Source organism: Polistes canadensis, unplaced genomic scaffold, assembly GCF_001313835.1.
Source record: "Polistes canadensis isolate GaletaPanama2010 unplaced genomic scaffold, ASM131383v1 scaffold_14, whole genome shotgun sequence".
NCBI classification, from domain to species: Eukaryota; Metazoa; Arthropoda; class Insecta; order Hymenoptera; family Vespidae; genus Polistes; species Polistes canadensis.
In genome coordinates this window covers 223,379-250,632 of record NW_014569561.1, presented here as the reverse complement: position 1 = coordinate 250,632, position 27,254 = coordinate 223,379, and the positions used below count along the sequence as shown (strand labels likewise).

The 27,254-nt window shown below is 41.9% G+C and overlaps 1 protein-coding gene across 2 annotated transcripts; it reads right to left on the bottom strand.

Annotated features, from left to right (window-relative positions):
* Nucleotides 1–1,863: 1,863 nt before the first annotated feature.
* LOC106793509 (T-box protein H15-like) lies at nucleotides 1,864–27,254 on the bottom strand. 2 transcript variants are annotated; one of them, XM_014760509.1, is made up of 6 exons: nucleotides 25,970–27,254; nucleotides 16,316–16,568; nucleotides 13,227–13,500; nucleotides 11,405–11,569; nucleotides 4,325–4,401; nucleotides 1,864–4,242 (listed from the first exon to the last, which is right to left on the bottom strand). In XM_014760509.1, exons 1-6 carry the CDS (start codon nucleotides 26,589–26,591, stop codon nucleotides 3,567–3,569), a joined length of 2,067 nt encoding a protein of 688 aa, XP_014615995.1. In that variant the 5' UTR covers nucleotides 26,592–27,254; the 3' UTR covers nucleotides 1,864–3,566. The 2 variants fall into 2 exon arrangements, with proteins under 2 accessions (XP_014615995.1, XP_014615996.1); XM_014760510.1 differs by having other exon boundaries at nucleotides 1,864–4,230.

Genomic DNA, 27,254 nt, shown 5'->3' with positions numbered 1-27,254 from the left:
TTCGCAAATTAATTCAATCAATTAATAGATGCTTAAAATGGGCACGGAGGACGAAACGGCGGCTAGGAGTATCGGCGAATAATTCGATGGATTCGCACGGGTGCCATCGTTCCGTGCCACGCAAAGCGTTGCCTGCGGTTCGGCGCCCTTCTGCTATACATACCTATATATTTATGTACATAGGTTATAGCTACACACATGCGTATACGTAGAAATTCTGGTGCCTGCTGTCTACTGCCTGCTACCGCGTTTCGAGACTCAATCGATACCGGTGCCATTGCCGGACCGCCATTTTATTTCACGACCAGAACTCCCCCTTTCGCTTCCATCCCTCTTTTTCCCATTTCCTCGGAGGACGTGATACTATAGCGATGAAATAAGCTCTTATTCGATGATTTGTCAAATATCGATTAATTCGATCATCTAAATGGATCCGAAAGCTCAACGAAATTCTGTTTAACCTATCATTCTCCCTTTCTCTTGATTTTTCTCTTAAGTTTGATAAACGATCGATAGGATGGAACAGGATGGTTGTTCGTTGATCGAGTCTTTATTAAAGCCTGTGCTGTGTATCATGGACTGGTGAAAAGAAACAAGCAAAGAATGGGAGAGAGAGAGAGAGAGTTGGTAAGAGCGGGGAAAAAAAAGGGCGAGGAAGAAAAAGTTGCCGGCGAGGGAGAAGGCAACCTGGACTGATTGTCAGAAGTGCGAGGAAAGGGAAAGAAAGGAGCGAAGCCGTTAATGTTTTGTGTATTCGAATAAAGAACCACGATGGTTGCGTTCGCACGCAAACAGCCGTACGTTCGGCCGACTAATGGCTTTATAATGCCTTCATTTCGTATTAAAAGCCACGAGCTACCAACTCGCGTCATTCGCGTCAAGTCCTATCGCGAGGAAGAAGAAGAAGAAGAAGAAGAGAAAAATCTTTGACTCGAGCAAAGCGCGATTCTTCCGCGTAACTCGTGGATATATTTCGCGTATATTCGAGAAGGAGAAAAAAAAAAAAGATCGCGTTTCTCTCGTTCGGTCGTTCCTTTTTCAAACGTGTAAAAATAACCGTGCGCGGGAGCACTCAACGCAACTTTACGGCGATTGTCTCTGAGTGTGAGCTGTGCGTTCTTACCTCTCACCGCCCCTCGCTTCGATATTTATGCCGACTTTTATGTTAATTCTTTTCATTGTAATGCCCTCCCTGCCATTTTCCTCTGCCGCCCAAAGCCGAATGAATGCCATTGGTCTTTCGCGTCAAACGCGAGTAATTTACGGCAAAAGGATCGACTGCTACCAGACTGGAGAAACAGCCGTTACTACTCCTACCACGCGTTCTCTCCTCTATACATTTCGAATCCCAACCAAAGAGAAATGCTTTCTTTTTTTTTCTTCTTTTTTTTTTCTTTTCTTTTCGTTCTTATTCGCATAGGAAAAATAATATATTGATTTTAGATTATTTTCCCGAGAGCCACCCTTATTATCCGATATAATTAGATTGAAGTGAAAAAGAGTAGAATACTTTTCCCCTACTTTTTACCTACCAATTATGCGGTCGATTCGAGGATCGCGTGATGATTCCGTTAAACGCGCGCTATCTCTGCACCTTGGGTTAACCAAACCGATCCGCCAACATTTGCTTAAATGCACTCATGCCAGAGTAAGGCAAATCACTGTGTACGCAAGATAATGGCTTCTTACCCGAAAGGTTTAACAACGGACATTGGCCTATGTTCCAGCTTGCAACTTGACTTAACATCAAATTGCTCCGATATCTAAACCAATAAGTATTCCTCGAAAGAAGAAATATCAATTCTCTCTAGATTAGCATTCAATTTAGTTTATAAGTGCTAATCAATTGCCACTTGCGCCCGGTACAAGAATTTATTGGAATTTATTTACAAGGATGCAGCTTGCACAGCAATGGATATGCATTTTTTTCACAACACAAGCATTAACGATATCAACACTTTTTACGCTAATAATAATCGTCAGAACGACGCTGGAATATTCTCAAAACGACGTTCTTGCGTACGCCTCTCTCTCTCTCTCTCTCTCTCTCTCTCTCTCTCTCTCTCTCTCATATCACTTATCGTTAATAGTACACGAATCACCTATCGTCTCTGAATGAATGACAATCTTTTGTACTCTTAAATAGAAGCGCTTTTCTTTATTTTCTTTCTTTTCTTTTTCTGTAACCAATTATAAGCGTATCACGAGATCCGAAATATTTAAAATTTTTTCCACGCGCAGTATACCGAACCGAAACATAAATAACAATAACGATAAATTGTGAGATGAAATATACAGCTTATTTTACAGGAATGGAGAGCAATAATACTGACAGGTCGCAAATAATCGTACCTACGTTACGCGATAATAGCAATGTAGATCATAACACAGGTTGGTAGTAGATGTATAATTTTGTACACGTACAATTTGCGACCTAAGAGTATTATAACATACCTATGATACAGCTATACTCTTTTATAGCTATTCATATGTACATTTTTATATATATATATATATATAAGTATACGTGTGTGTGTTTGACGTTGTATATACATGTGTTTCGCATATATGCGGATGCCGTCATACGACGCATCCTTTGTGAATATACCTACGCATTATTTTGGCTTATATCGTTATTTTAAAATTATAAGGAATACATATTTACAACATAATAAATTTTTCCGTTCGTTATTAATACGATAAAGTCGTTTTCCCGTCCCCTCATGCTTTCTTTTCTCACTTACAAATCGCTTTTTTACATCGAGTCGAAGAAAGATCAAATTATGAATAAAATTCATCGATGGACGAAGGCATTCCTGTGTCGAGTGCGTTTCAAACAACTTGCTATTTATATCCGTCAAACGAAACGATAAAGATAGTATGGTTCTTTCAAAAGAGAAGACCACGTTTCCTTTCAGCGTTTCGTCGTTAGAAAAGATAAAGGCGTTTCAGCGGTGACCGAGGAGATCGATGATATGAAAAAGGTTGATACGTAGACAGAAACGTAAAATAAAAAAAAGTCGACGCGTGAGAGAAACAGAAAACGACTAGTCATTCGACAAGAATCAAGAAAGAAATCCTCCACGGTTGCCAGCATTCTTAGAATAGGTCATGGGTCGCGCAAGAAGACTTCATTCTATCTTTCTCTATCTCTTTCTTTCTTTCTCTCTCTCTCTCTCTCTTCCTGCTCTTTCGTTCAACAAGCTCAGAGTCGCACATTTTGTTGGCCCCAATGGGACCTTTGCCACCACAATTACCATTCGTCGTTCGGTATTCGCTCTTGGCTCGAATCGGACGTTCATCGTCTTCCAAATTTGACGAGCTTTCACGGAACACAAGCGATCGTTCGTCCAACTATATGTTAACACGCACTTTTCGACTTTCTTCCTCCGTTCGCACCTGCATCGGTCTTCTCTCGTTCAAAAATCGACGAGGAGGATAAAACAAAGAAGCCGCGCACCGGCACAACGCACAACGCATAGGAAAACATTCGGATGCGAATAAGTTGGCAAACATACGCGAGGCAACGCGTAACAATGTCTCCCGTGTTTCGGAGGAGGTTCCGACTACGAGGGAGAAAGATCCTGGGCCTCTCTGCTCAAACTGTCCGTCGGCGAGGGTGTGGCTCGTCTGGAGGGTGACGGGGAGGGCGAGGGCGCTGCAGACGTCGCCGATTTCGGTGTGCTTGCCGTGTGATAAGGCGAGAATCGATGATGCGCCAGCGCCAGGGCCGACGGATAAAGAGGTCTTGGTGCAGCTGGACCACCGACCACCGAACCCTGCTGAGAGCTCGAAGCTGCCAGTTGTTGTTGTTGATGGTGATGAGCTGCCGCGAACAACGTCGGACCTATCGAAGACGCCCACCACAGGTGCCCGAGTTGTTGTTGCTGCTGTTGTTGCTGCTGCTGTTGTTGTTGGTGATGCTGCTGTTGTTGCTGTTGCTGCTGCTGCTGCTGTTGTTGATGATGGTGACTCGTTCCAGCGGTAGCAGCGGCTGAAGTAGCAGTTGTACCAGGATAAACCAGAGATGGACTGACCAATTGAGCGTAAGGACTGACCGCCACCGCTGCTGCAGCTCTGAGCAACATTTGCGAACGGGCTGCCCACAAGGCTTTTTCCTCTAAACTGAGATTGCTAACGGCCCCGGCCTGTAATTGTTCCATCTCGAATGGCAATCGATGCGGAAACCTCAAGGATTGCTGCTCCGCCAACATCGACTCCATCGTTTCCCTGAAAGGGAAACTGCTCGATTATGCATATCATCTTCTAACGTGATTTACATTCTTTTTTAATAAGGAAAAAGAAGAAGGATTTGCAAGCTCACCTCTCAAAGTCGGTCAAACGCGATGAATCCCGGAAACCTTTGGCAAAAGGATTGCTGTCGATCTTCAATTTGGTAATCTGAAAAATAAGAGAACAGGAAAAGTCGCGATTTTCTGTCAAAGTCGACGTTTCCTTTGGCAGATGGCAACGACGCGTGGAGGAAAACGGCCGGCTGTGTTTCTTAACGCTTCGTTTCGCCGATCGGAGAGTCAACGGTTCGTAAAATTAAAAGAAGGCGGCAAAACGGTGTCCTCGATATAGCGGAAAGGGAGAATAGCGGGATTGTTCCATCCTTTGAGTATTTCCTTCTCCTTCGCGTCAAATGGATTCGATCGTTTGCTCGGCGTAACGCAACCCAACGTAATGACCTAGGGAAGCACGCTTTCTGCTCGGAGAACAGTCTTTTTGAAATCCGAGATTATAAATCATAAGAGTGAACGAACGCGGAGAAGGAATGGGGAAAACATTTAGGTTGTACGATCAAATAACGCTTTCTTCGATTCGTACGAGTTCACATAAATGGATTCTTTATGCCAGAGTCGAGTATACCTCTCGAGGACTATGGAGAGCGAATCGAAAATTATAAAAATGACCGCTCTCGAATTGTAATAGAAATGTGCTCTATTCGATTCGTGGTTTAATGTTCTTTGGAGCCTCGACGACTACTCGACTACTCGACTACTTGATTACTCGACTAGTTTAGAACAAAGAGCTCCTCTATCCGTAGGAACCGCACTCCAATTTGGATACTCGTCATAGTAATATGAGAAAGTTTTTTTCTAGGTGTTGGAACAGAGATTGTCACGTTTGTAAAAGCCACTTTTGGAGTCGAGCCGGAATTGGATGAAAAGAGACGAACACCCCTAACGGAAATTCATCCTAAGTCGTCTCGCCCTGGCAAGTTAGGAGTTTCGCGTTACCCAAAGGGCCACCCACGTCGTGGCTAGGACGCTATGACGTTCGTACGACCATGGCACGGATACACAGGTGGCCTCGGTCACTCCGTTTCTTTTCTATAACCTAAAGCTTTCCATTCTCATTTTTCTTTTCTGCTACCATCTGAAAAAGATCTATCTATCTTCAAAATCTATTCACCCGGTAACAAACAAACTCAGCTATAGATTTTCCGTTTATTTAAGCAAGAATCGAAAATGTCATTTTACACATTATACCAAGGTGTCAACATCTTTTCAAAAATGATTTTTATTCAGAAGAGAAACGTTTTACCTTTTTCCAATACTAACATTTTTTAACATTGACCTACTTTCGAAGAATGTCAGAAGTGAACCGCTAAAGAAATAATATTTAAATGGATAGCGAAAAATGTAGAAATAAAAAAGAAAGTATTCGAGGATCCATTTGACTTTTGTCGAGGCGTCGGAACACGGTACAGCTTGTTCTTCCGGAATTGCGTCTACGAATGCTCGGCAGTCCTCTTTTATGTTTTCTTCTTATATTCGACAAGTTCCTTCTGTCCTCCGTCGACCTTCCGGCAGAAAGAGAAAGATAGGGAGCTCTTGTTTCCGAAGGTCGCGGACGAACGAGTTTATTTGTTTGGTAAAAAGAGACTGACGGCTGTTCGAATCGACAAAAGATAGAGAGAGAGAGAGACCCTCTCGTGGCAGCTCTCGCAAAGTAGGAGAAAAGGAATAAGAAAGAGACAAGGGAGTGAAGTGGGTGGTCCAATTACCCTACGGTTTCGCGCTCACGAGGAGCACGTGCAACCGGTAATAAGACTCTTTCCTTCAAAGCTAAGACTAAGCCGAACTAAGCTCGAAGTGGCTCGGTTTTAGTTACGATCCCGCTGACATCATTAGCCAAACATCTGGCTCGGCACCACCGTCGACGTCGTCGCTTCCACCTCCATCTAGTATTATACCATGTCTCCTCTACTTCTTTCATTTCTCCTCTCATATGCCTCTTCGCGCTCATTCATTTCTTACAAGCCTAACCCCCTCCCCCGCCTCTCTTTCTCACTCTATCTATCTATTTCCTTCTCTCGTCGATTCTTTAACTTCCTTTAGACTTTACGATCTGAAAAGAAACGATTTTCGAGCAGATCACTGCTTTGATATTTTCTTCTCTCGTCGTTCCGTTGTGCTAACACGATCCTATGATAAAGTGTTTTAGTTCCTTCATTTCTCTTTTTGATATTTCGCTCGATAAAAATATTAAACTTGAATATTACCGATTATTTATCTGAGCACTGCTTGAAAAAAAATATTCGAATCCGTGCAAGAAGAGTAGGGTCCGGTCCTTACGTAAGGTGTAATCCCGAGTCCCCAAGGACTGGGCTCAAAGGACAGGTAGCCAATTAAGTCCAGCTGCAGAACGCCGATGAAAATTGAGAGAGAATTTGCGAACAGGATGGGCGCGCGGTGCTACCATCGAATTTGCTCACGGCGACGAGAACCTTCGAAAACGAAGGTAAAGAAAATTTCACGATACGTGAAGTATACTTTGCGTGCAAGAAACGAACAACCAGGAAGTATACCACCAAACTGCCACTCGTGTTCTTCCATTCTGTCCGAAAGGGAAAGAGGATCGTTTATCGATCAAGGAAAGAACACGTCTCACGCGAAGATCGAAAGTATAGGTACGACTTTTTTGGTTCTTTACATTTATCTATCTAAGCTATTACATTTTTTTATTTTCATTATCTCGTCGTTGTGGTACTGACGAAACAACGAAGGAAAATTCAAATTTGCCGCATCGAGTGTGCGCCCGCTAGTTCGCAAAATGAAGCCGTAGGTAATTGACAGAGACGCTTTCACACCCGGGCCTGCCTCTAATAATAGATTTAATAGAGACACGCTCATTGAGGAAGGGGTCGCGCTTCGCTTGCGAGTACCTCCACACTGTTTAGTGCCGCTTATGTGCCTCTGCCACGCTCTCCCTCTCTCTCTCTCTCTCTCTCTATCTTTGACTCAATCGCTTTTCTTTATTTGCTAGCCAACAACCCTTGCTACCGACTAATTTAAATTTCGCGCCAGTTTTCACTCGATCAAAGCACATCAATCCATCGTCGTTTGCTCGGAAAGATAAACACCAACGAATGCGAACATTTTTTTTTTTTTTCAAGAAAATCCTCAAGGTAAGTCGCTGACGAGTTCATTCTTCTTTCTCGTTATTCTTCTTCCAGAGTATCGTCCTCTGGAACGGTAAGATAGAAAGAGAGAGAGAGAGAGAGAGAGAGGGGAGAGAAAAGAGCATCGGAAGAATGGCCGTCGGCTCGCGCGAACACCGTGTGTGGCTTCGAGAGAGCTACCTCCTCCTCCTCCACCTCCTCCTCCTCCTTCTTCATCCTCCTCATCTTCTTCTTCATCTTCCTCTTCTTCCTCGTCTTCCGTCCTTTCTCCCATTTGAACGCGATTATTTATGTTTTCTTTCGTTCCTCTCTCGCGAAAGCCGACGCCCGCAGCCACTAAAATCACCATCGACTGACTCCTCCTTCAATTCCGATCGCTTCTTCTCTAGATCCTTTTAACTCTTTAACTCTGCCCCCCTCTCCCTCTCTCCTCCACTCTCTCTTCATCGCAAATTCGATGCGCTAACAACCGCCCTATGATTTTTCTTTCCTCTCCTTTCTTATTTCTTCTTCGTTTCTCGGTGGCAAGTGTCTAAATTATTGTTCAAACGCATATGGTTTCGAATTTAAAAATGGGATTACTTAAGGTTCTTGAACCGTCAAGTAAATGCATTTGCATTCCTCTTTCTTCGGATTTACTTGATAGGTTCTCTCTCTCTCTCTCTCTCTTTCTCTCTCAATCGGTTTTCTTCCATCGAGCGATTAATCGAAACCGATCTTTCTTCGAGAAGGGTCAAGACATACGGACGTAGGTACCTACATACTAATTACACGTTAGCTTTTCTACTCTTCTCAACTCGATATACGCTGGAATTGTCGGTGGATTCGATGATAGAACGAACGATTACGATACCATGCTTCGAGCGAATATCGAAGCGTCTTGAAAGAAAACTATCTAAGCAAGGATGTTTATTTTTTTTTCATTTTTCTTCATTCGCTTGTTTTTTTCTTCTTTTGAAAACTTTTGAACGCGTGCCATCGAACACGTCGGATGATCTTTTGGATGATCTTCCGGGTTGTGATGTTCGTAGGATAGAGCAAGATACTCACTCGTATGTGCCAAAGAAAAAGAGAAGCTATCTTTCACGCGAAGTAGACGGGCCAAACGATTAGGCGAAAGTTACGGAGAGCCCGTGGTCTTCTTTGAAGTTCCAAGTGGTCTCGAAAAAAAGGCGTGCCTTCGGCGTTTATCGACTGTCGTCCCGCCGTCTTCTCGCTTTCTGGCTTGTTCCATAGGAATCATCAGCTCGAATTTACGCATCCCTCTGCTCTCTCTCTCTCTCTCTCTCTCTCTCTCTCTCTCTCTATTTCATTATCTATCCTTTTCTTTTTGGCATTCTTCCAACGTTTCCACTTGGTCGAACGCAATTGTAAACATCAAACAGTAACAATGTTTTCGCCAACTAATACTTTTGAAAGAAATTCTACAAGCAAGATAGAGCATATGTATAATCGCGATCATTGACGAAGAATGAGGTGGACTATGGGGTACAGAGAGGGGGGGTAGAAAGAGTCGACATTGCAACGTCTAGTGGTAAGGGCGATAAGAAGGTGAAAGAAAGACTTGGAGAAGATCAGAAGCCGTGAAGGAGACGGAGGATAAAGAGAGAAGCAAAGCAGTTAGCTTATGAATTATGATGTGGTGCGAGCGAGAAAGACGGATCGGCACGGTCGCGGAGGTCGTTATGCGTCCGAAAGAAAGAAAGAGAGAGAGAGAGAGAGAGAGAAGAGAGAGAAAAGTAGGCTATAAGAGGAAGGAAAGAAAATGTAAAAAACGTGCATGCGACGATGTGTGACTCGCACGACGAGATGAGAGACTGAAAGAGGAAAAAAGAGTAGCTGTTGCGACTAAACGAGCTTACGAACCCACGACGACGACGACGACTAGGAAAAAGAGCCCTCGACGAGGAGGAAGAGGAGAAGGAGGGACGGAGAAACGTTGGGAGACCGACGAGGATACGAACCGCGACGAATGGATTTTTCGACAACCTTCCAGAAGCGGATGGAAAGACGGAGACCTAATCGCGATGCCTAAATCCTCACGGCTTTACTTCCATATGGAGATGAAATCATAAGTCGTATCGTTGTCTTCGATCTGAATGATTTTCAGAATATGTGTGTTACACCAAACAAAGAAATTTTTCTATCATCTTTTAATGAGACTATGAATTGTGCCAAGAGATGAATGACACGAGTCAAATACCGTCAAATCTATCTCATGGTAACGAAGAAAATTCCTCTCTCGGTTAAATGGACAGGAAAGAAATTTCAACGCTTGCTTCAAACGCACATTCCATTTCTCATTTTCCTTTTTTTCTTATTTGTGGCTACCGCCACGTTGTTGCTCTACGTCTCTTTATTCGCGTTTCTTCACCTTCGTCCTTAACCTTTCTATTTTCATGCGCTCGAGTTCGTTGAAAAGTCTGGACAACGGCGAGCCTCGATCGATGTTAAAATAAAGGAAGAAGAAGAATAAGAAGAAACGGAGAAGGGAAGCCGCAAGAACGATAATGACGAGAGAACGCAGAAAGTGGAGGCTTACAAAGAAAGAAAGAGGATGAATGGTCGAGAGGAAGAGAGAAGTAAGCCCGAGGTAATTGCCAAGGCATCTCTTCGCACCTCATCATCATCATCAACAACCACGTCGTCGTCGTCGTCGTCGTCGTCGTCGTCGTCGGTCGTCGTCGTCGTCGATCGTCGTCGTCGAGACCTTTTGGACCACCCGTTAGTTTTCATCCTGCCACGATCGCCAAATCGAGACGGGTCTAACCGAATTCTGATTCCCTTTTTTTCTTTCCGGTGCAAGGGGAAAAAGTAAAGAATAAAAAGCAGAAGGTAGCTAACGACAGGACTGTCCGTTGAGACGATCCTTATGTATGCGCGATAAATAGGGAGGGGAACGCGTTAATTTCTCTTACATTAGAGCAAAGGATGGATCTATCTATCATCGAACTCGCACGTTTAGATTATTACACATGACCCAGACGATTTTCAGTCTTCTTTAATGGACTTTTAAATCGTCGAGCTATTAAACTGTCTTTAAAAGTACATAAACGCGTGCTGCCGTCGTTCGTTCGTTCCTTCCTTCATTCTCGAGATCGGATTCTTACTTTTCATGCACGCACACCTTATTCCTATTAATCTCGATCTTGTATATCTAAATATATTCTCGGGCATACGTCTAACCAAGCTTCCTCGGAGGAATGAAAAAGGAAAAGTAGCGAGTAGAGGAATCTACGCGATGATAGAAATACAGTTCTCGATCTTTTGGGAAAATTCGTTAAAAGAATAGACGGGTTTGTTTTGGATTCCAGATGGGAAATAAAGAAATGTGGAATCGGATACCAAATTGGGCCTCACACGGAGCAGCGCCGCGACGCTCGCGGAATGCGAACGTCTCTCCGAGAACGAGCGAGGGCACTTCGGACCACACACGTGACGCACGTCGGGTTCTAAACGACAATCGTGAAATACGATAACTGCTTGCCGGCGTATACTTGCGCTCTCTGAATCCTGAATTGCTACGTACGTAACTCCAGGCACATAGGAAAGTGCACGAGAAAGAAAGAGAGAGAGAAAGAGAGACGAAGAAAGATCGTTACGGGTTCGCCTACGGTACCGATTTTTGCCTCGTTCTTTCGCCGATTTGCCGACGTTAAATCCTTGCAAATCTATTTTCATTCTCCTCGCTTCCATCTTATTTATCGTTCATTCCTAACTCGCCTAAAGAAAATAATAAAAAGAAATATATAGAAACGACTGGCAAGGCGACGAAAGGAGGTCAAGTTTATCGGAGTCTTTTAATTTCTCTTTAAAAATCAAATAATAGAGAGAGAGACTAGTCATAATAGTTTTCTAAACGAATAGGACGAGGGGGAGTCCCAATGGAGAAGGGAAAAAGAGCAATGGGTCCGTTTAGAGGAAAAAAAAAAAAAGAAAAAAAAAAGAAGAAGAAGAAGCAGAACGAGTAGCAAGAAACAAAGCAAAACTTACGAGCTGATTCTGATAGGCGGTGACAGCAGTGAATATGGCCTCCGGGAATATGAAGGTCTTGTACGATTCCTTCTCGAGATCAACGATGGATTTGGCCGTGCCCGAATCCGGCCTCTTCACCAGGTGGATCCTCGGCTGGTACTTGTGCATCGAGTTCAGCACCAGCTGCAAATCGTCGGCAATTTAAATCAAGATTTACGTCTATGTACGCGACGTTTAGCAAATAAGCACGATGTGGCGGCTCTTATAAAGGAAAGAGAAAAGCAACGGGCTAAGAGGTCGTTACCTCTTTGCTCTCGGGATATCCTATCGATTTCGCAAAATGAAAGAAAACGTACCAGCTAGGCACGAGTTCTTAACGGCTCGGCCAGCCCGCGCTGAATTAGCCACTGTAAACGATATTTCGCGGAAACAAACGGTTCCTATTCGTACTCTGCGTCTTTTCTCTTACGAGAAATAAAGAAAGATATAAAAATATAAGACTATAATTCTTATTATTAAGTGAGGATAATCAATAAACTAAAATTTGTTTTTCAGAAAACCTAAAAAACGACAATTAAAGTCTATTATTCTCACTTATTCTAAGCAGTTTATTTATCTATATTTATAATAAATATTCTTTACTCCTTTTCGCACATGTGCTTTATTTTATACTCTGTGCTTTTTTCTTTTTATCAGTCGACACCTATCTCTTTCTTCCGATGTTATTAATGAATCCCTCTAACGGGAGCTGTTTGAAGTGCGACAAATACGCATTAAAGGAATACATTTTCTTTACATGTATATATAGATAGAATAGAACTTTTGTTAGAGTTCGAGCAGGAGTCTATCGAAAGGTCTATCGATCGTTCCCTAGATTTCTTTTTTTTTCTCTCTTTGTCTTCTCGGAAATATGACAATTTGGATAGGATCGATAAGTTGTGACGCGTCTATTTCGAATCGTCGTCGTCGTCGTCGTCGTCGTCGTCGTCGTCGTCGAGGGCGACGGCGAAGTGATAGCGTTCATAATAAATGAGATTCTCGATGGAAGAAAAAGCGTATGAATTAGGAGCACTTCGCTTAGGCATTCTTGTACCATTCAAAAGAATCACTTTGCCCTCGTCCGCCGACGTGTAACACCCTGAATACAAAATGAGAGAACCGTGAAGAAACGCTCGGTCCGATCGGAGTTCCTATTTACGTCAGTCATCCGATGAATTAAGGGACCCAGAAGGAGAAAGAGACAGAGACCAAGAAAGAAAGAAAGAAAGAAAGAGAAAGAGAAAGAGACAGATAGACAGACAGACAGTAAAAACCTGGCTGACAATGAGACGAGAAGAAAAAGAAGAGGAAACTCGATGGGGGAATAGAGAGGGTGGACGACGAGGGTGCTCGAAAAAGTAGATTCTTGCGAATCATGACAAACGAGACAACGGATTGTCAAATTATTCCACAAATAGTCGCGAGATCTGGTCGTTTAATCGCTCGATTCGAAATTATCCGAGAAAAAGGAAATATACATTGTGTTACTTTGTTGAGGAAAGAAGAGGTCGCGTTAACGCGAACGCGCGAAACTTAAACGAAAAGCGTACGGTCCATAAAGTATGCAACAGGTAGGCAGATCCCGGCATATTCGAGTGACATTTTAACTTTCCACGGAAAATAGACGGGCACACGCACGGCGGAATACTTTATCATCGAGCCGACACGTGGGCCTATAATCTTGGTCGTTCGTACTCTGGGTCACGATTTGTTTCTTAGTTAAATCGTCGCACAATTCATTCGGTTCGATACTTTTTCTTAACGTTTTTCGGTCTCGTTAAACGATTAGAAAAAGACTTACGTGGCCTTGCCTGTCCATGTCGTTGTTCGTGAGCTTGACTTTTTCGAAAGAGACGACCTGCTTGCGAAGTTGTTCACCGGTAAACGGTGAATCTGGGTGGACGTAAAGCCGAGCAGGCGCAGGTGGATCGGCCTTTCCTGCTACCAACCATGAGCTTCTGTGATAAGCGTATCGGTACCTCTTGTTATCCACCGGCACGATATCCATTAGCACCGCGTACCGGCTGTCCGCCTTCAGCCCATTGAAGGAGACGCGGCAGGTCGGGAACATCCGCCTACGAATTTATTAACAATACCTTATGTAACTGTTTAAGTCAATTGTAATACAAGAAAATAGGCGCAAATAACAAGGGAAGAAATAGAGCATCATATTGATAGTAATATTTTTGCTCTAGAATCGCTCGAGCAGTGCTCGCTACCGGTCTCTTTGTTTTTTCTAGCCCCCGCAGCGCTCGATCATTTATTCATAATACACCTGATCGAGGTCAGCGTTGGAGCCAATTTTAAACCACGATAAACATCCGCGCGATAGCATATACTCGCGTTCCTCGTTTAAAGTACAAGGAAAGAAATGGAGCAAAGAAGGAGAGAAAGAGAGAGCGAGAGAGAGAGAACATCCGAAAAACTATCCTAGATAATCTCGTGACGAGCAAAGCGCGGACATTCGACCGCGAAAATGATCGCGATCGCGTTGAGAAAAAAACAACAAAATAAAATAAAAAGAAATTACTAGCAGAAGCAAAAGTGAAATAAAATGGTTGCGATCGTAGCCACCGAGAAGGAACTCGTTTTGGGAACGATGAATCGACGATGTAACGATCTATTTTTTGTGCTTTCTTAGTGCGCTTTTTATTCGGTCTTCTTTCTCTCTCTCTCTTTCTGTGTGTGCGCGAGCGCAGAGTATCCCACGTTCACACATGAAACACGCCCTTAACACTGCTCACGGTCACTCCCGTGGACCGGCGCGAGGGGTACCTCCTCGTTGGGCCTCATCGAGAGGCTTCGGGTCCCATGGCGCGAATGTTTTGCCTCAGAGAGCAAACATTAATACCGTGTCGGGAACCCTGCTGGTTCGACCACTAAAACGCGGGGACACCCGCCGATCTTATCTACGTCCTCTCCTCGGTCCTTGTCGACTCGGGTATGCATTCATCCCGGTGCAGCGCCACGAGCGTGAGTAATGCTTTTATTTATCAAGCCGTCCTTTGTTAATGAATTGAACTTTGGACCACGAAGGTAGATGTTCACTCGCTTCCTCTCTCTCCTTTTCTCTCTCCCCCCCCTCTCCCCTTCCTTCATCCTTTTTACCACTCCCGGCAATTTTTCTCGTGACCCAAAGGCGTATACGAGAGATGCTACGAGGATTATCCGTAGGAAGTCGATGATCCAAAGTGACAGACTAACGGGAATCTATCGAGGTAACGATCGGAAACTCACCCTCCTTTTATTTCCAATGCGAAGTGTACGGCAGACCAGTTTCAATGGCTACTCTTTGGGTAATCGCGTCTCAAAAGTCAACTGGGAATGGATGATAAATGAAAACGAGAATTCGACTAACTATTTCTTCTCGTCTTTTATCAACATCGATGAGTTAATAATACGACGAGGAGGATCATTTAACGGACGTTTATTAAAAATCATTTTATTGTATTTTATCGAAGTAAATTTTTATAGATCGATAAAAAGAAACGTGAACGTTGAGGGGTCGCGACGTGCAAAGGAAGGATTTTATCAAACTGGAGGAGGAGAGAAAGAGAGAGAGAGAGAGGTTCGGGAGTGGTAAAAAAAAGTCGAGACGGCGCAGACGCGTTCTTAAGAGGTGGAGTATAAGAAGTAGCGAAGGGTGAGGAAGTTCTGCCCTTAAAATATCATCAAAGGCAAAAGAGAGAAAGGAGAGGAACGAGCTCGGAGATACTTTCGAGTAGCTGAAAAGGGGTGGCTGTGCCGATGTTTCTGTTAGTAGCGATGGTGGTTGGTGGTAGTAGTTGGCGGTAGTCGTGGATGGTGTTGCTGCTGCCGTTCTTCTAAAGGAACGAGAATAAGGAGAAGTAAGTTGACGGTTGAAGGGAGCGACGACCAGGAACGCGACGCAGATCTAATTACTGACGCACGAGTAAGCGCGCAACCGGCTGGAGGAATCCCTTACGAAAGAAAATAAGGGGCTGGGGAAGGAGGAAGAAGGAAGGGCTTTAGGGACCGTATTGCCATCGTACCGGGCAATTAGGCGCGCGCCGATCCTCTGCCGTCGTCCAACTTCCCCAGCTTTCCTTTTCCTTTACTTCTCCTCTCCTCTCCTTTCCGTACATCCTTACGACTTTTGTATTTTACAAGATTTTCTCGCTCTCTCTTTCTTTCTTTTACATCCTGGCGTAATATTCGATAAGGATTCTCAAACAATCTTTGATACACTCGGAAATAGGTAAAGCTTTTCTCAAGGGTTGACTAAATATTTATTTAGTAGCCAGATGGTTCGCGTTAGTTCACATTCGTTCACGTTCATTCTCGTGGGTGTCGTATCGTGACCCATATTACATCCTGATTGAATTCGTTCGAAAGCATTTCGAACAACCCTCTAACGTGTCCGAGACGATAGAAAATAAGGGTCAGAAATTCGAAAGCCAAGAGAGGGGCCACGCGTAACGAGAAAGAGTTAATGGTCCGACATCATCATCGACAAATGGAAACGTTGATCCATTAGCAAAAGCGTTGTCCCTTGGGACGGTGCGTCTCCTGGCTAGCCGTCGTGCGGCTTTGCTCCAATCGTTCCTGACCTAACTCGATATTATAAGCGAACGAGCGAACGAACAAAAGCCTTTTTAGCTAGAGTTTGGATCGTAAAAGCGTAAACGGTTGCTTGACTCGTGACAAATAATTTACGATGACGTCTTGCCTTGCCAAGTGTCGTCCGGGCTTTCGTCGTTGCAAACGACGATCAAAATTACCGTTTGCGATGATAGAAATTAAACTTCTCGAGGACATCGTTGTTTTAAGCGTAAGCAAAAATCATAAGCACCTACGTGACTCGATCTTCTTAAGAAATTAATATTTAAAGATAAGGTACTTGATGTGACAAGAAAAAAATTCCCTTGCCTTCCGGTTTTAGTGATGATCATCTCAGTGCCTAGTTCGTTGAATTTATCCCAAAGATCTTTGGTTTCAAGATGACAAACAACGTGCTTCAACTCCTCGCAATTCCATCGTTCCTGAAGCAACGGATTAACGGGCGAGGCACCCTTCCCACTGGTACTTCCGGCGTCATCCGTTTCCGGTTCGTCTTCGGCGTTGATCGATTCCTGAACCGATGGTGGTCCACGGACGATACCAGAACCGCTCGGTTCCCTTTCTGCAATCAAAATTTATCCTAGGTACATTTTCTCTTACGTTGCAATACATTCAATAAAACCATTAACCCCTCTGCGATTCTATTCTTATAAATTTTGGAATATAGTTAAATACCTATATAGGTATATCTTAGGTAATACTTATTTTGAATTTGAGAACTGGACCTTTAAATAGTTTAGTCAAAAATATTTAAAGAATCGGTAAAGAAAGACGATAACTTCCGGCGTTAGTTGACGGTTACAGATTGATCGAAAGCAGCAAGTGTCGTTTGAAGAAATATAGAAAGGATTTCCTTTGGAGCAAACATTTGTCACGGTGGCATCGTTCGCGCTAGTTTTTTACCCCGTTCGTTGCACGCGCTCAAGAGGAAAGCCAAAAATAACGATCTTCTTTAATAGTCGAACGAGTGAATGAACTAGATACTTTGCCTTTTCAATTAATATTACAATTTCCCGTTACACACAAAGATAAAATCTCCACGATTTTCTCGACCTTTTCTTTTTCCTCCTCCTCCTCCTCCAAATTTCCTTTTTCTAATTAATTAATTATATAAGTATTTAAATTTCGCGCTTCCAGAGATAATTTATTTATTTCTAATTTCATTTCGTATTTATTCATCGTTTTTGTACAACGATGATTCATTTACATCTCTCTCTCTCTCTCTCTCTCTTGATCACTTTGTTTATTTATACAAGTTATTGCGCGCCATTTTTTCGCATAGATTCCCGTAACTATGGCGCTCGGTCTCGAGTGGCCCTGTAAAAAAAAATCAAAACGAATATTGCGGGGTAAGGTTTGGTCGACGGGCGTACGTACCGTGACACGTAATAAATCAAGTATCGTTTACACTGGCTTAGCTTGTTTCCAACGATCGCGATTAACTACCGAGTTTATCGTCTTTCGAGACGGCCGTCGCTCTCGATAGAGTCATTCGATATGAATTGCGATAGCCCGGGGCGACATTTTCCTCTTCGACTTTGACACTACAAGGAACTTAACTGACCGAAGTCATTTACTAATCATCTATTTCTTCAACAAATTATCTAAATGATAGATTCACGAAGAATCTATCGTGACTCACGCTAAGTCGATCGTACCAATCGTTGCGAAAAGAGTTTTGCGAATTAATCGTCGTAAAACTGATTCCCTTCACCACTCTCGAGCAATTAATTATTGAGTTACGTTTTACTGGAGAACGAACTATAGAGAAAAGAGAAATGAAATCGCGTGCGGATAATCTCACGAGTACGTCCGCAAGAATAACATTCTCCACAAACGCGACAACGAAATACTTTTTTTTTTTTAGATTAAAAGTTAAAACGAGGCAATTGAAATCACTGTTATCGGTCTAACATATGCGGTAATTTGTAATTTAATTATCTACCAGTAGAAATTCTTTGCGCAAACAACACCCGGATCCTCTCTACTTTTTATCTACTTTGTAAACATTTCGTCTACAAATCGCAACGAAAGTGTCAATCGTCGAATTTTATTACAATTTCTAACAGACTAGACTTTTTCTGTTTTACGAAAGAGAACAAGTTTAATTATCCACTTAGAGAAAGACTTGTTTCAATTTAGCGTTATTATCTTTAAATTCGCCAATATGTTGTAGTAACTAATGAAATTATAATTTCTATCTTATTATTAGTGTTAGATAAACCAAAAAGTTTTGCACCGTTCAGACGAGTTCTAATAAGAAACTAGAAAAGGCCACGCACGGTCTGCCATATGCATGTGAGATAAACAAGGAACGAAAGTGAAGTAGACGAGAGAGAGAATAGTATCGTTTCTTTGCATTTCCATTTCTTCAGAACAAAGTAAATCTTTAATAACGCGAGCTACATCTTTTACTATTTTTAATTTACCCGAATGCGAGTAGAAACGGAAACGTGCACTTTTCTACAACTTTCACGCCTAGAAACAGAAAACGTCCGAAAAAATCTTAATTCTTTAGAATTACTAAAGATCGCTAGCCTTCTCGGCGAATTACACGTTTGAAAGGTTCACGATAAGTAAACTGTTATTTCGCTGGTTCATAAAAAAAAAAAAAAAAACAAAAAAAGAAAAAAGAAAAGGTAAAAAATGTTCGTGCACGAGAATCCTAAAACGACTCTTACGTAATCGTGCGAGTCCGATTGGAATCATCGAGTTTCTCCAGGATCGCGGACTACATTTATACTCGTAATTCTACCTAAGGTAAAAGACGCCATCTTGTACGAACGATTCGCGGCCATTCCTAATCCGACGCGGGACTCGGAGGATCTTCGACTTCCGAGGAAGAACCTCCTTTCGAATTGTAGACGATCGCTATTTCGTTCGGATTCCATCGGTCGGCAACAACGGATGGCCAATTAATTTCTCGCGAGAGACATCAATGTACGAAATTGATAGTCGGCACCTGACATGGCCGACAACTCGTTACTTCCTTCCTAACTGCCCGTTACGAAATTTACTATGCTTTTCTTCGATCAAAGGAACAACATTTAATCGACTATCAATTTCATCCATTTCTCCCTCATTTAAGTAGAAACCTAAGGTAGACATCTAAGGTGCCTATCTATGACACCTGCTCATCCAATTTTCGCCATTCGGATGTGAACTAAATCATCAATAAAGCCCAATTTATTTCAAACGATTTAACGTCATCATATACTTTTATTTCTTTTTATTTTCCTCTTCCCTTCTTAGTTGGTCCTTCAATTTATCCCCGTGTATATCACTCGAGTCACGCACCCGCTTTTTTCGACCACTGCGAAGATACGCGACGGAAATATCGCATTTTGATTATTTTACGAGGACGCATTAGCTTCGTTTTTTCGCGAAATACACGTCACGAATGCTATACGTTCACTTTTTTAAAACTTAGTTGAAATATTTATTAAAATCAAATATCGATAGATTAATATTTCGCGAATTATCTAATAAATAATAAACATATTCGTATCTGCAAGCACAATCCGATAATTAAATGATAAATATCAGGGAAAAACTAATATTATATTTTTATTAATACCATCTAATAATAGTTAGATTCTTTTAGAAAATAACTTCTTGAGAGATATATGTCGACGAGATTGAATCTTCCTTTTTTTTTTTTTTTGTTCAGGATGAATGAGGGCCGACGACGAGAGAACGATGATGGTATGCCAGATAATAACTAGGTAACTATATCGTGATGCTGTCGGCCATCTTACCGTTACATAAAACAATTAAACAGGCTCTAGTTGAAGAAATTTTCCTGATCCGATGACGAAGGAAAAAGTATAAAAAAAAAAAAAAAAAAAACATAAAACAAAATCAAATAAAAGAAGATACAGTACTCGGACAGAGACACGTCGTCCTCCGATGATTGCCCAGCAGCAGACGAAACGCGTCGACTGAAAAACGATCACTAAAAATACTTGGTAACGTTACCGTTGGCATCGTCGAAACGATAAAACGACTGTTTTCGAGGCAGAAGCGAGCAAGAGGATACGACGACGACGAAGAAGAAGACGACAACGAAGACGAAGACGACGACGAGATGATCGCGGCCACGTGAGGGAGGATAGCGAGAGAAACATAGGAGCGCAAAAACGCAACTAAATCACGAACTCGACCGCCAAGATCCTCGAGGTTCTAGAGCTATCCTAATTGGTACGTAAGGAAACGCACTGCGTGTGTGGTCCGTCAAGCGCGTATTTTTATTCGACACAGTCAACGGCAGTGTTAAACGACTGACGAAACGGATGACGAGCCCGTCTCTAGATCTCTCTGTTCTTTCTCTCTTTCTCTCTTTCTCTCTTTTCCTCTATCCATCTCCGGCTCGAATAAGTTTACGAGCAACGCCAGAAGCGCAGAAGCGTTTCGTTTCGTTTCGTTTCGTTGCCCACTCTCTCTAACTCGTTCTTTCTCCGGGTGAATTACGATCGCGATTCCGAGCACGACGGATCAAAGAGTATCTCTCTCTCTTTCTCTTTCTCATTTTCAAAACAGAACGAATCCCATGCCCAAAAGAAAACCTTCCAGATAATCGATCTATTTCGATTGTGTCGATGCAATAAACCTTTTTGCGAAACCCAACACGATTTTTCCTTTTTTCTATCTATCCACCTACTTACCAAGTTACCTATCTATCTATCAACCTACCAACCTACCTATCTACCTACCTACCTACCTACCTACCTACATATTTGCCTATTTTTTTTTGTATTCTTTAACAAAGGAAATCCGCGATCAAGTGAGACCATAAAAACCTTTTTTAAACGCGAACGATTAAGGAGAGGATTAGTAAAGGCGATCGAGATGAGAGTGTCTTAGTCTCGCACGAGGATTCTGACCACCTATATTTTTTTTTACTTATTCTTTTGATTTTTTTTGTTTTGTCGATGTGTAATAGCGGATGACTTTCTTCCTGTACGTATCAGTGATGAGCCGTTAACGGTAATGAACGGCTTGCAAACAGTCTATGAACAGCCTACGAGCTCCGCTAAAAGATCGTTGCTCCTCTATCTATCTATCTATCTCTCTCTATCGCATCTAGATATCTATAACAAGTATTCAAGATTAATGATTTTGTCGACGCGATAGCTAAGCATGTTAAATAATTTTACGTCGCTTTGCTCGATCTTTCGAGCCTAATGTTGCATGAAGGTATGCGTCGCATTAGAAATATTCTAATGTCACGTCATTTATTTTAGTCATTTATTTTTTTTTACACGAAACTTACACTTCCTTTATCAAAGATTGATTAAACATGGAAGTAATGGAAGAAAAGATAACGAGAAATTTATGAATATTTGTAAAACTATATTGGATTTTTAAGAATAAGTATTCTCAATTAAAAGAAATTTTTGTAAATTTGAATAATAGGAGCTTGAGACGAACAAAATCCGAAAAAAAAAAAACAATAAATTCTCGATCGTGAGATGTTGCATTAACCAAACGGATAATGCTTTTTAACGAATCGAACGCGAATGTAATTCTTCTGAACTTTGTACGTATTTAATAAGAAATAAATAAGGCATTGAAACGTTAGCGATGGTGATCGATGCAAAAATTACAAAGTCGTTTATCGTCTAGATGAAAAAAAAAAGCAAATAAAGTATTAAACATGTTAACAGATGAAGATAAAAAAAAACAACGCGTTGATCTATCAATCTGTCGGCAGGTAATTAAAACGACCATCGCGTTCCTATATGAAACATAAATCGATGATTCGAAACTCTAGATCAGGTTACTTTTTTCATCGCCATGCGCGATAGATATTCTTCCATCTATTTCTCTTGAATATTGTTCAATAGAACAAAAAATTAATCATTCGATTATTTTCTATCTCTTTAACGAATAAACAAACAATTTATCCTCTATCATTAATCGCCACTTTCCTATGCATCGATAATCGATCTAAACCGATCTGACGGGTAAGTCGAGACGGATGAAAAATAATCTAAACAAAGTAGAATCTCGAATGTAACGGATCGTATCCTTAGATGGAAAATCGAAGATTCGCTTTTCCGTCTATAACTAGCTATCTAGGCTAGACTAGGTATCTAGCTAGCCTCGCGTGTCAGTATATGAACACGAACGAAAATTGAAACATCCAACGTTTCGTCTTATTTTATTTTATTTTCCTTGATTGATTATGGAGATCGAGAATCAAGCGTAATTTCGCTTTCGAACAAAACTAGGATAGGTGAGCTATTAGAAAGAAATAAAAGAAATATCGAATAAATAACGTATTAGTTGAGAATTTGCTTATTTACCGTTGATAGAAGTAAAACTCGGTCATTGTTGGCGAAGTAAATTGCAGAGGCATTGCTCTTTACTATTTCAGAAAGCTATTATAAATCTTGTAACGCCCCTATGACGCATGCGAGTCGATTACCCAGGCACGCCTTTTGTCGATCATTCGATCGATTCGTAAAAATTGTTGATGGTATTCGTGCTTGGCGTATATGAAAATCGATCAGAAAAGGAGGATCATCATAATGTACTGGACCAGTTGATTTCCGTACGCATAGAAGTCTTAGTCAAAGTAGGACGAATGACAATACAAAATGAAAAATATGTCGAGATTCTAAATACGTGTTTCTCCTTTCGCTTTTGTTGAACAAACACGCGTATAGGTACGATTTCATCAGTTAATTTTACAACAAACCGATATCCGTTCGCGCGACTTCCCGATACGGAATAGTAATCTAGAATGGATCGATAATTTTCGCGACCTGTTGGCCTCTCTCTCTCGAGGCTAGATCTTTTTATATCTCGCTCTTGCTCTTTTTTTTCTGGGAAACAAAGTAAGTCCAAGAATGACGATGAACTGAGACGGATAATGATCGTACAACCGATACTTGGGATATGCAAAAACGATCTAATGGAGCCGCCTAACTACGAACGTAGCGAATCGCAATGCATATCCAACGTGTTCACGGTTGAAAGTCTCGATGAAGTTGCACCGGTGTGGTCTTCCTTCTTCCTCTCGTTTCTTATTTCTAAGATAAAATAAATACTTATGCACGACGAGATAGATACCTAGCGTCGTTATACGCTCCATCAATTATTATTCCTATGAGAAATTTATAAAAAAAAAAAAAAAAAAAAAGAAAACAACCGAAAGCGTTTCGACGATTCCTACTATTTATTCTTTGTCATGGAGATCGAGGAGCGCTTCGAAATAAAAAATCTTAAAATCATTTACACTGGAAATTATCGCTTAGCGTACTAACACCGCGTATGTGTGCTTTGCTATCTATTCGAAATAGGTACTTAGGATAATTGATGCTTTGCCGCCTTGCCTTACAACGTCGAATACAAACGAACGGTTTCGACGATACCTACGAGTTTGCAACGCGCGCACTGCAAATCCAAATACCTAATGAACAAATCATTTCTTCAAAACGCAAAATTCTAGATAATAGAAAAACGATTCGCAATGATGTTCAACCCTTTTTATTTCATTTGACTAATTACCCGACAAAAAAATGAATCCTTACCTTTTTATTGGGACAAATTTGAAAGAACAGTGAAGAAAACAAGATTCTTCTTCAGTTTAACAAAGACAACGGAATGAAGGCAGGATCGTTTTTACACTCGAGAAACACGTTTTGTCTTTACGTAAATATTCGATAGTAAAAATAAATTCTCCCGAAGAGTTTCTGGACGTACCGTGGTGGCATCGCAAGACCCATTCGAGGCGTGAAAACAAACTAGCTGGGACAAAGATCGATCCTCGAAGAATTCTTCCCTCTTTCGCGATTTTACGATAGGCGCGACGTTGGTATATACCTAAGGTACGTATGCATACGTACAGTGCTTTACGATTTATTTCAGTATGTTCGGACAAACGGCCGCGTTGGAATAATATCGAGCATAAAATTCGAGAAAACTCGCCAATGACAAAGAAACCGAACGTCGATGGTGTTTCATAATTTTATTCGATCCACCTTAATTTCTTCTTTTTATTTCTTTTATTTTTTTTTTTCTTTTTTTTATTTTCATTCTTTCTTTTCTTCTCTACAGGATACATTCGAAAGGAAAAAAACAACAACAAAGCGTGGCTACTCCGAGCATCGTCTACTACAGATTTCGCAAATTTATTCGATCTCGCCCGTTTCTTCTGCTTCGTTGCAAATTGAAAAATTTTACGTCACTAAGGAGAATATTATGGTACGGCTTTCCCGATAAACTCGACTATTCTATTCTATTCTATTCCACGAACGCTATCCACGAAGAATTTCTATAGTATTGTGCAGGTGTTGCGTTGTCGCTTGATACGATTCGAAAAATGAACAAGAAAAAGAACAAGATAAAGATAAAGAGAGAGAAGAAAGAAAGAAAGAAGGAAAGAAGAAAACTCGACCCTGCGAAAAGTTATCCTCTTCGATCGTCGCAATAGTCTATGCTTATGTTGCTACTATTAGATCCGTTTAAACATACGAATATATATATACAATATATGCATATATACATCGACACAAAACTACGATAAAGAGAGAAAGAGATAAGCACACGCAGCACTCGATTTCTCGCTTCTCGACTCGTCCTCGCATCGCCGTTTAACCTAAATTTATTTGGGAACGACACTAACGTTTCTGTGGGTGAATTGCAGCGTGTCCAACCGTAAATTTCGTCGCAGTAGGATCTTCGTGGGCGATTATTCGCCGCGGGCGTCCAAGATACGCGATGATGAAACCAAACACCATTGGGACCTCTCTCTCTCTCTCTCTCTCTCACTCTCTTTTCCCTTTCCCGCTCCCACCACCCCCCGCTACATCTAGTGCTCTCGCTCTCGCTTTTCTCCGGAGGACGTCTGGCCGGACCCATAGAGAAAGAGAGAGAGAGAGAGAGAGAGAAAGAGAGAGAAAGAGAGAGAGAGACACAACGGTCATTTCCAGAATTCCGATGAGACACCTCACCTGGGCAGATCGTATACGAGCGTGGCTTTCGCTCGTTCTCGCCTTTTCTCGTTCGCGCCCTCTCTTCATTTCTCTCCCTCTTTCTCTCTTGCTCTCTCTCTTTTTTCTTTCCAATGAGATATTTCATCGAAGCACCCGTACCGCGTTAACTTATTCACCCAGCGGCCGTTTCGCGACGATTTACGTTCCGTGAGAAAATTCGGCCGATCGTAGAACACAAACAATCGCCCTCCTATTATTTATTTTTTTTTTTTCGAATCATAAATGACCATTTCGAAGAATCTTGTTTTTTTTTTGTTGTCGCGTCGAAAGGGAACCCTCGAACGTTTATCGAAAACATCGCTTGTCTTTTAAGACGTCTTCCTTACTCGACCAAAGCGACTTTTCATTATCCCATCTATCAGCAAAATATCTGCAAAAAAATCGACAATAGCTCGTCACGCGTCGTTTATCACAAACGATGAAGGATTCTAATGATTATTTTAAAAGACGTTTACTACATGTTGCCAAGTCGAATAAAATCGAAGATATTCTTAGGAACTATATACTTTGAATCAATTTTTATCCTCTTAGTTGGCATACGAATTGGGTGGATATTCGTTGGTAACAATTTCATTCGAGATCAGCAAACGAGTTATTTTATTTGCACGATATGAATAGTAATTATTCCTTATTTGAGAAAGACACGATCTAGACAACGCGATATTTAATCTTTAGATAAGAATAATCGCGACGTACAGATTTTCTAATAAAATTTGGTAAAGGGTAATCGATGGATTTAAAAAAAAAAAAAAAAAAGCGTTGCAACGTATTTCTAATCTCGAGCCCTACGTCTCAATGAACGGACTATTATCGCGGATGAAGAGATTTATTGTTATTACTTATAAGCGACACACGCATACACACACGCGTGATTGCTTGTGTTACATTTGACGAGCATCGTAAAGTCGTTTAACAAGAAGCTTTAGGTTGCTGAAGTAGCACGTTACCAACTTAAACTCACCGTGTTGATGAAGCTTGCCGCCGCCGACGGCCTGCTGTTGCGAATGTCGATGATGATGATGATGATGATGATGATGATGGTGATGTTGCTGCTGCTGCTGCTGAGTTTGTTGTTGAGAATGCGATTGGGATTGAGATTGAGATTGAGATTGTTGTTGCTGTTGCTGTTGTTGCTGTTGTTGTTGCTGTTGTTGCTGTTGTTGTTGTTGCTGCTGCTGCCTCGAATCTCTGGCCATGATGGCCGCGATGCTGAAGTCGGTAGCGCATTGTCGATTGGAGTTGCAATTATTGTTGATATTGTTTAGGAGACTGGCATTGGGCGAGGTACTGGAGCTGTCATCGGTGTCATCCCTTGTACATCCGGAAATTCCGGTTGGTACCGCGGAGGCGGCGGCGCTTTCGCCCTGCATTTTCCTGCCGAGAAATACGCGATGATCCCTCGACTCCTCGTCGTCCTCCTCGCTACCGCCGCCACCTCCTCCTCCTCCTCCTCCTCCTCCTCTTCCTCCTCCTCCTTCAGCTCCACCTCCTCCTCCGCTCCGACCGCCGTCTCCACCCACGAATGAAGTCAGTGTCAGTCCGTTTCTCTTCCTGCCGTCGAAGGTTCGCGACTCCAGCAACATCACCTCGACGAGTACCTACTTGTCCTCGCGTTTGCCTCCTTATTGGCTTTTCGAAAGATCTCACTTTTCTCCTCTTTGATTCTCTCTCGAATCCTCATAGAACTCCCCCCCGCCCGATGTCGTTGACATCCTTTTCGAACAATGAAAACGATTCCTTCGCAATCTCTTGAATGCTTCGGAACATGCCGCGTCACCGAAAGCAATGTCAATCGACAGACGCATCCAAATTCGAAGTAAGCAAAACAATTCTTATCTCGCGATCTTGCATAAAACGATCTTTGACACTCTAGGAACGAGCAACGCTTACTCAATCGTAATAGACGCGTATAGTGTCGTTACCGATCATAGACCACCTCACCTCTCTCTCTCTCTTCCCTCCGTTATGAAGAAATCTCGCGAGAGAAAACAGTCAACACGTTGCTATTTGACGTTTCTTCGTAACACGTACGTACACTGTTCAAGGGAAAATTCGGTTATGGACTCCGCCAAAAAATCCATATGCGACAAATTTCAGGTGAACGTTATGAAAATGAACGAAGAATAACAAGAATAAGAATGACAATAATTAAGAATAAAAATAACAATAAGGTAGGAAGAAGTTTAACGATAGCAGAAGGAACGGAAAGCGAGAAACGCTAGAGCGACCGGTTACTCGACAGACTG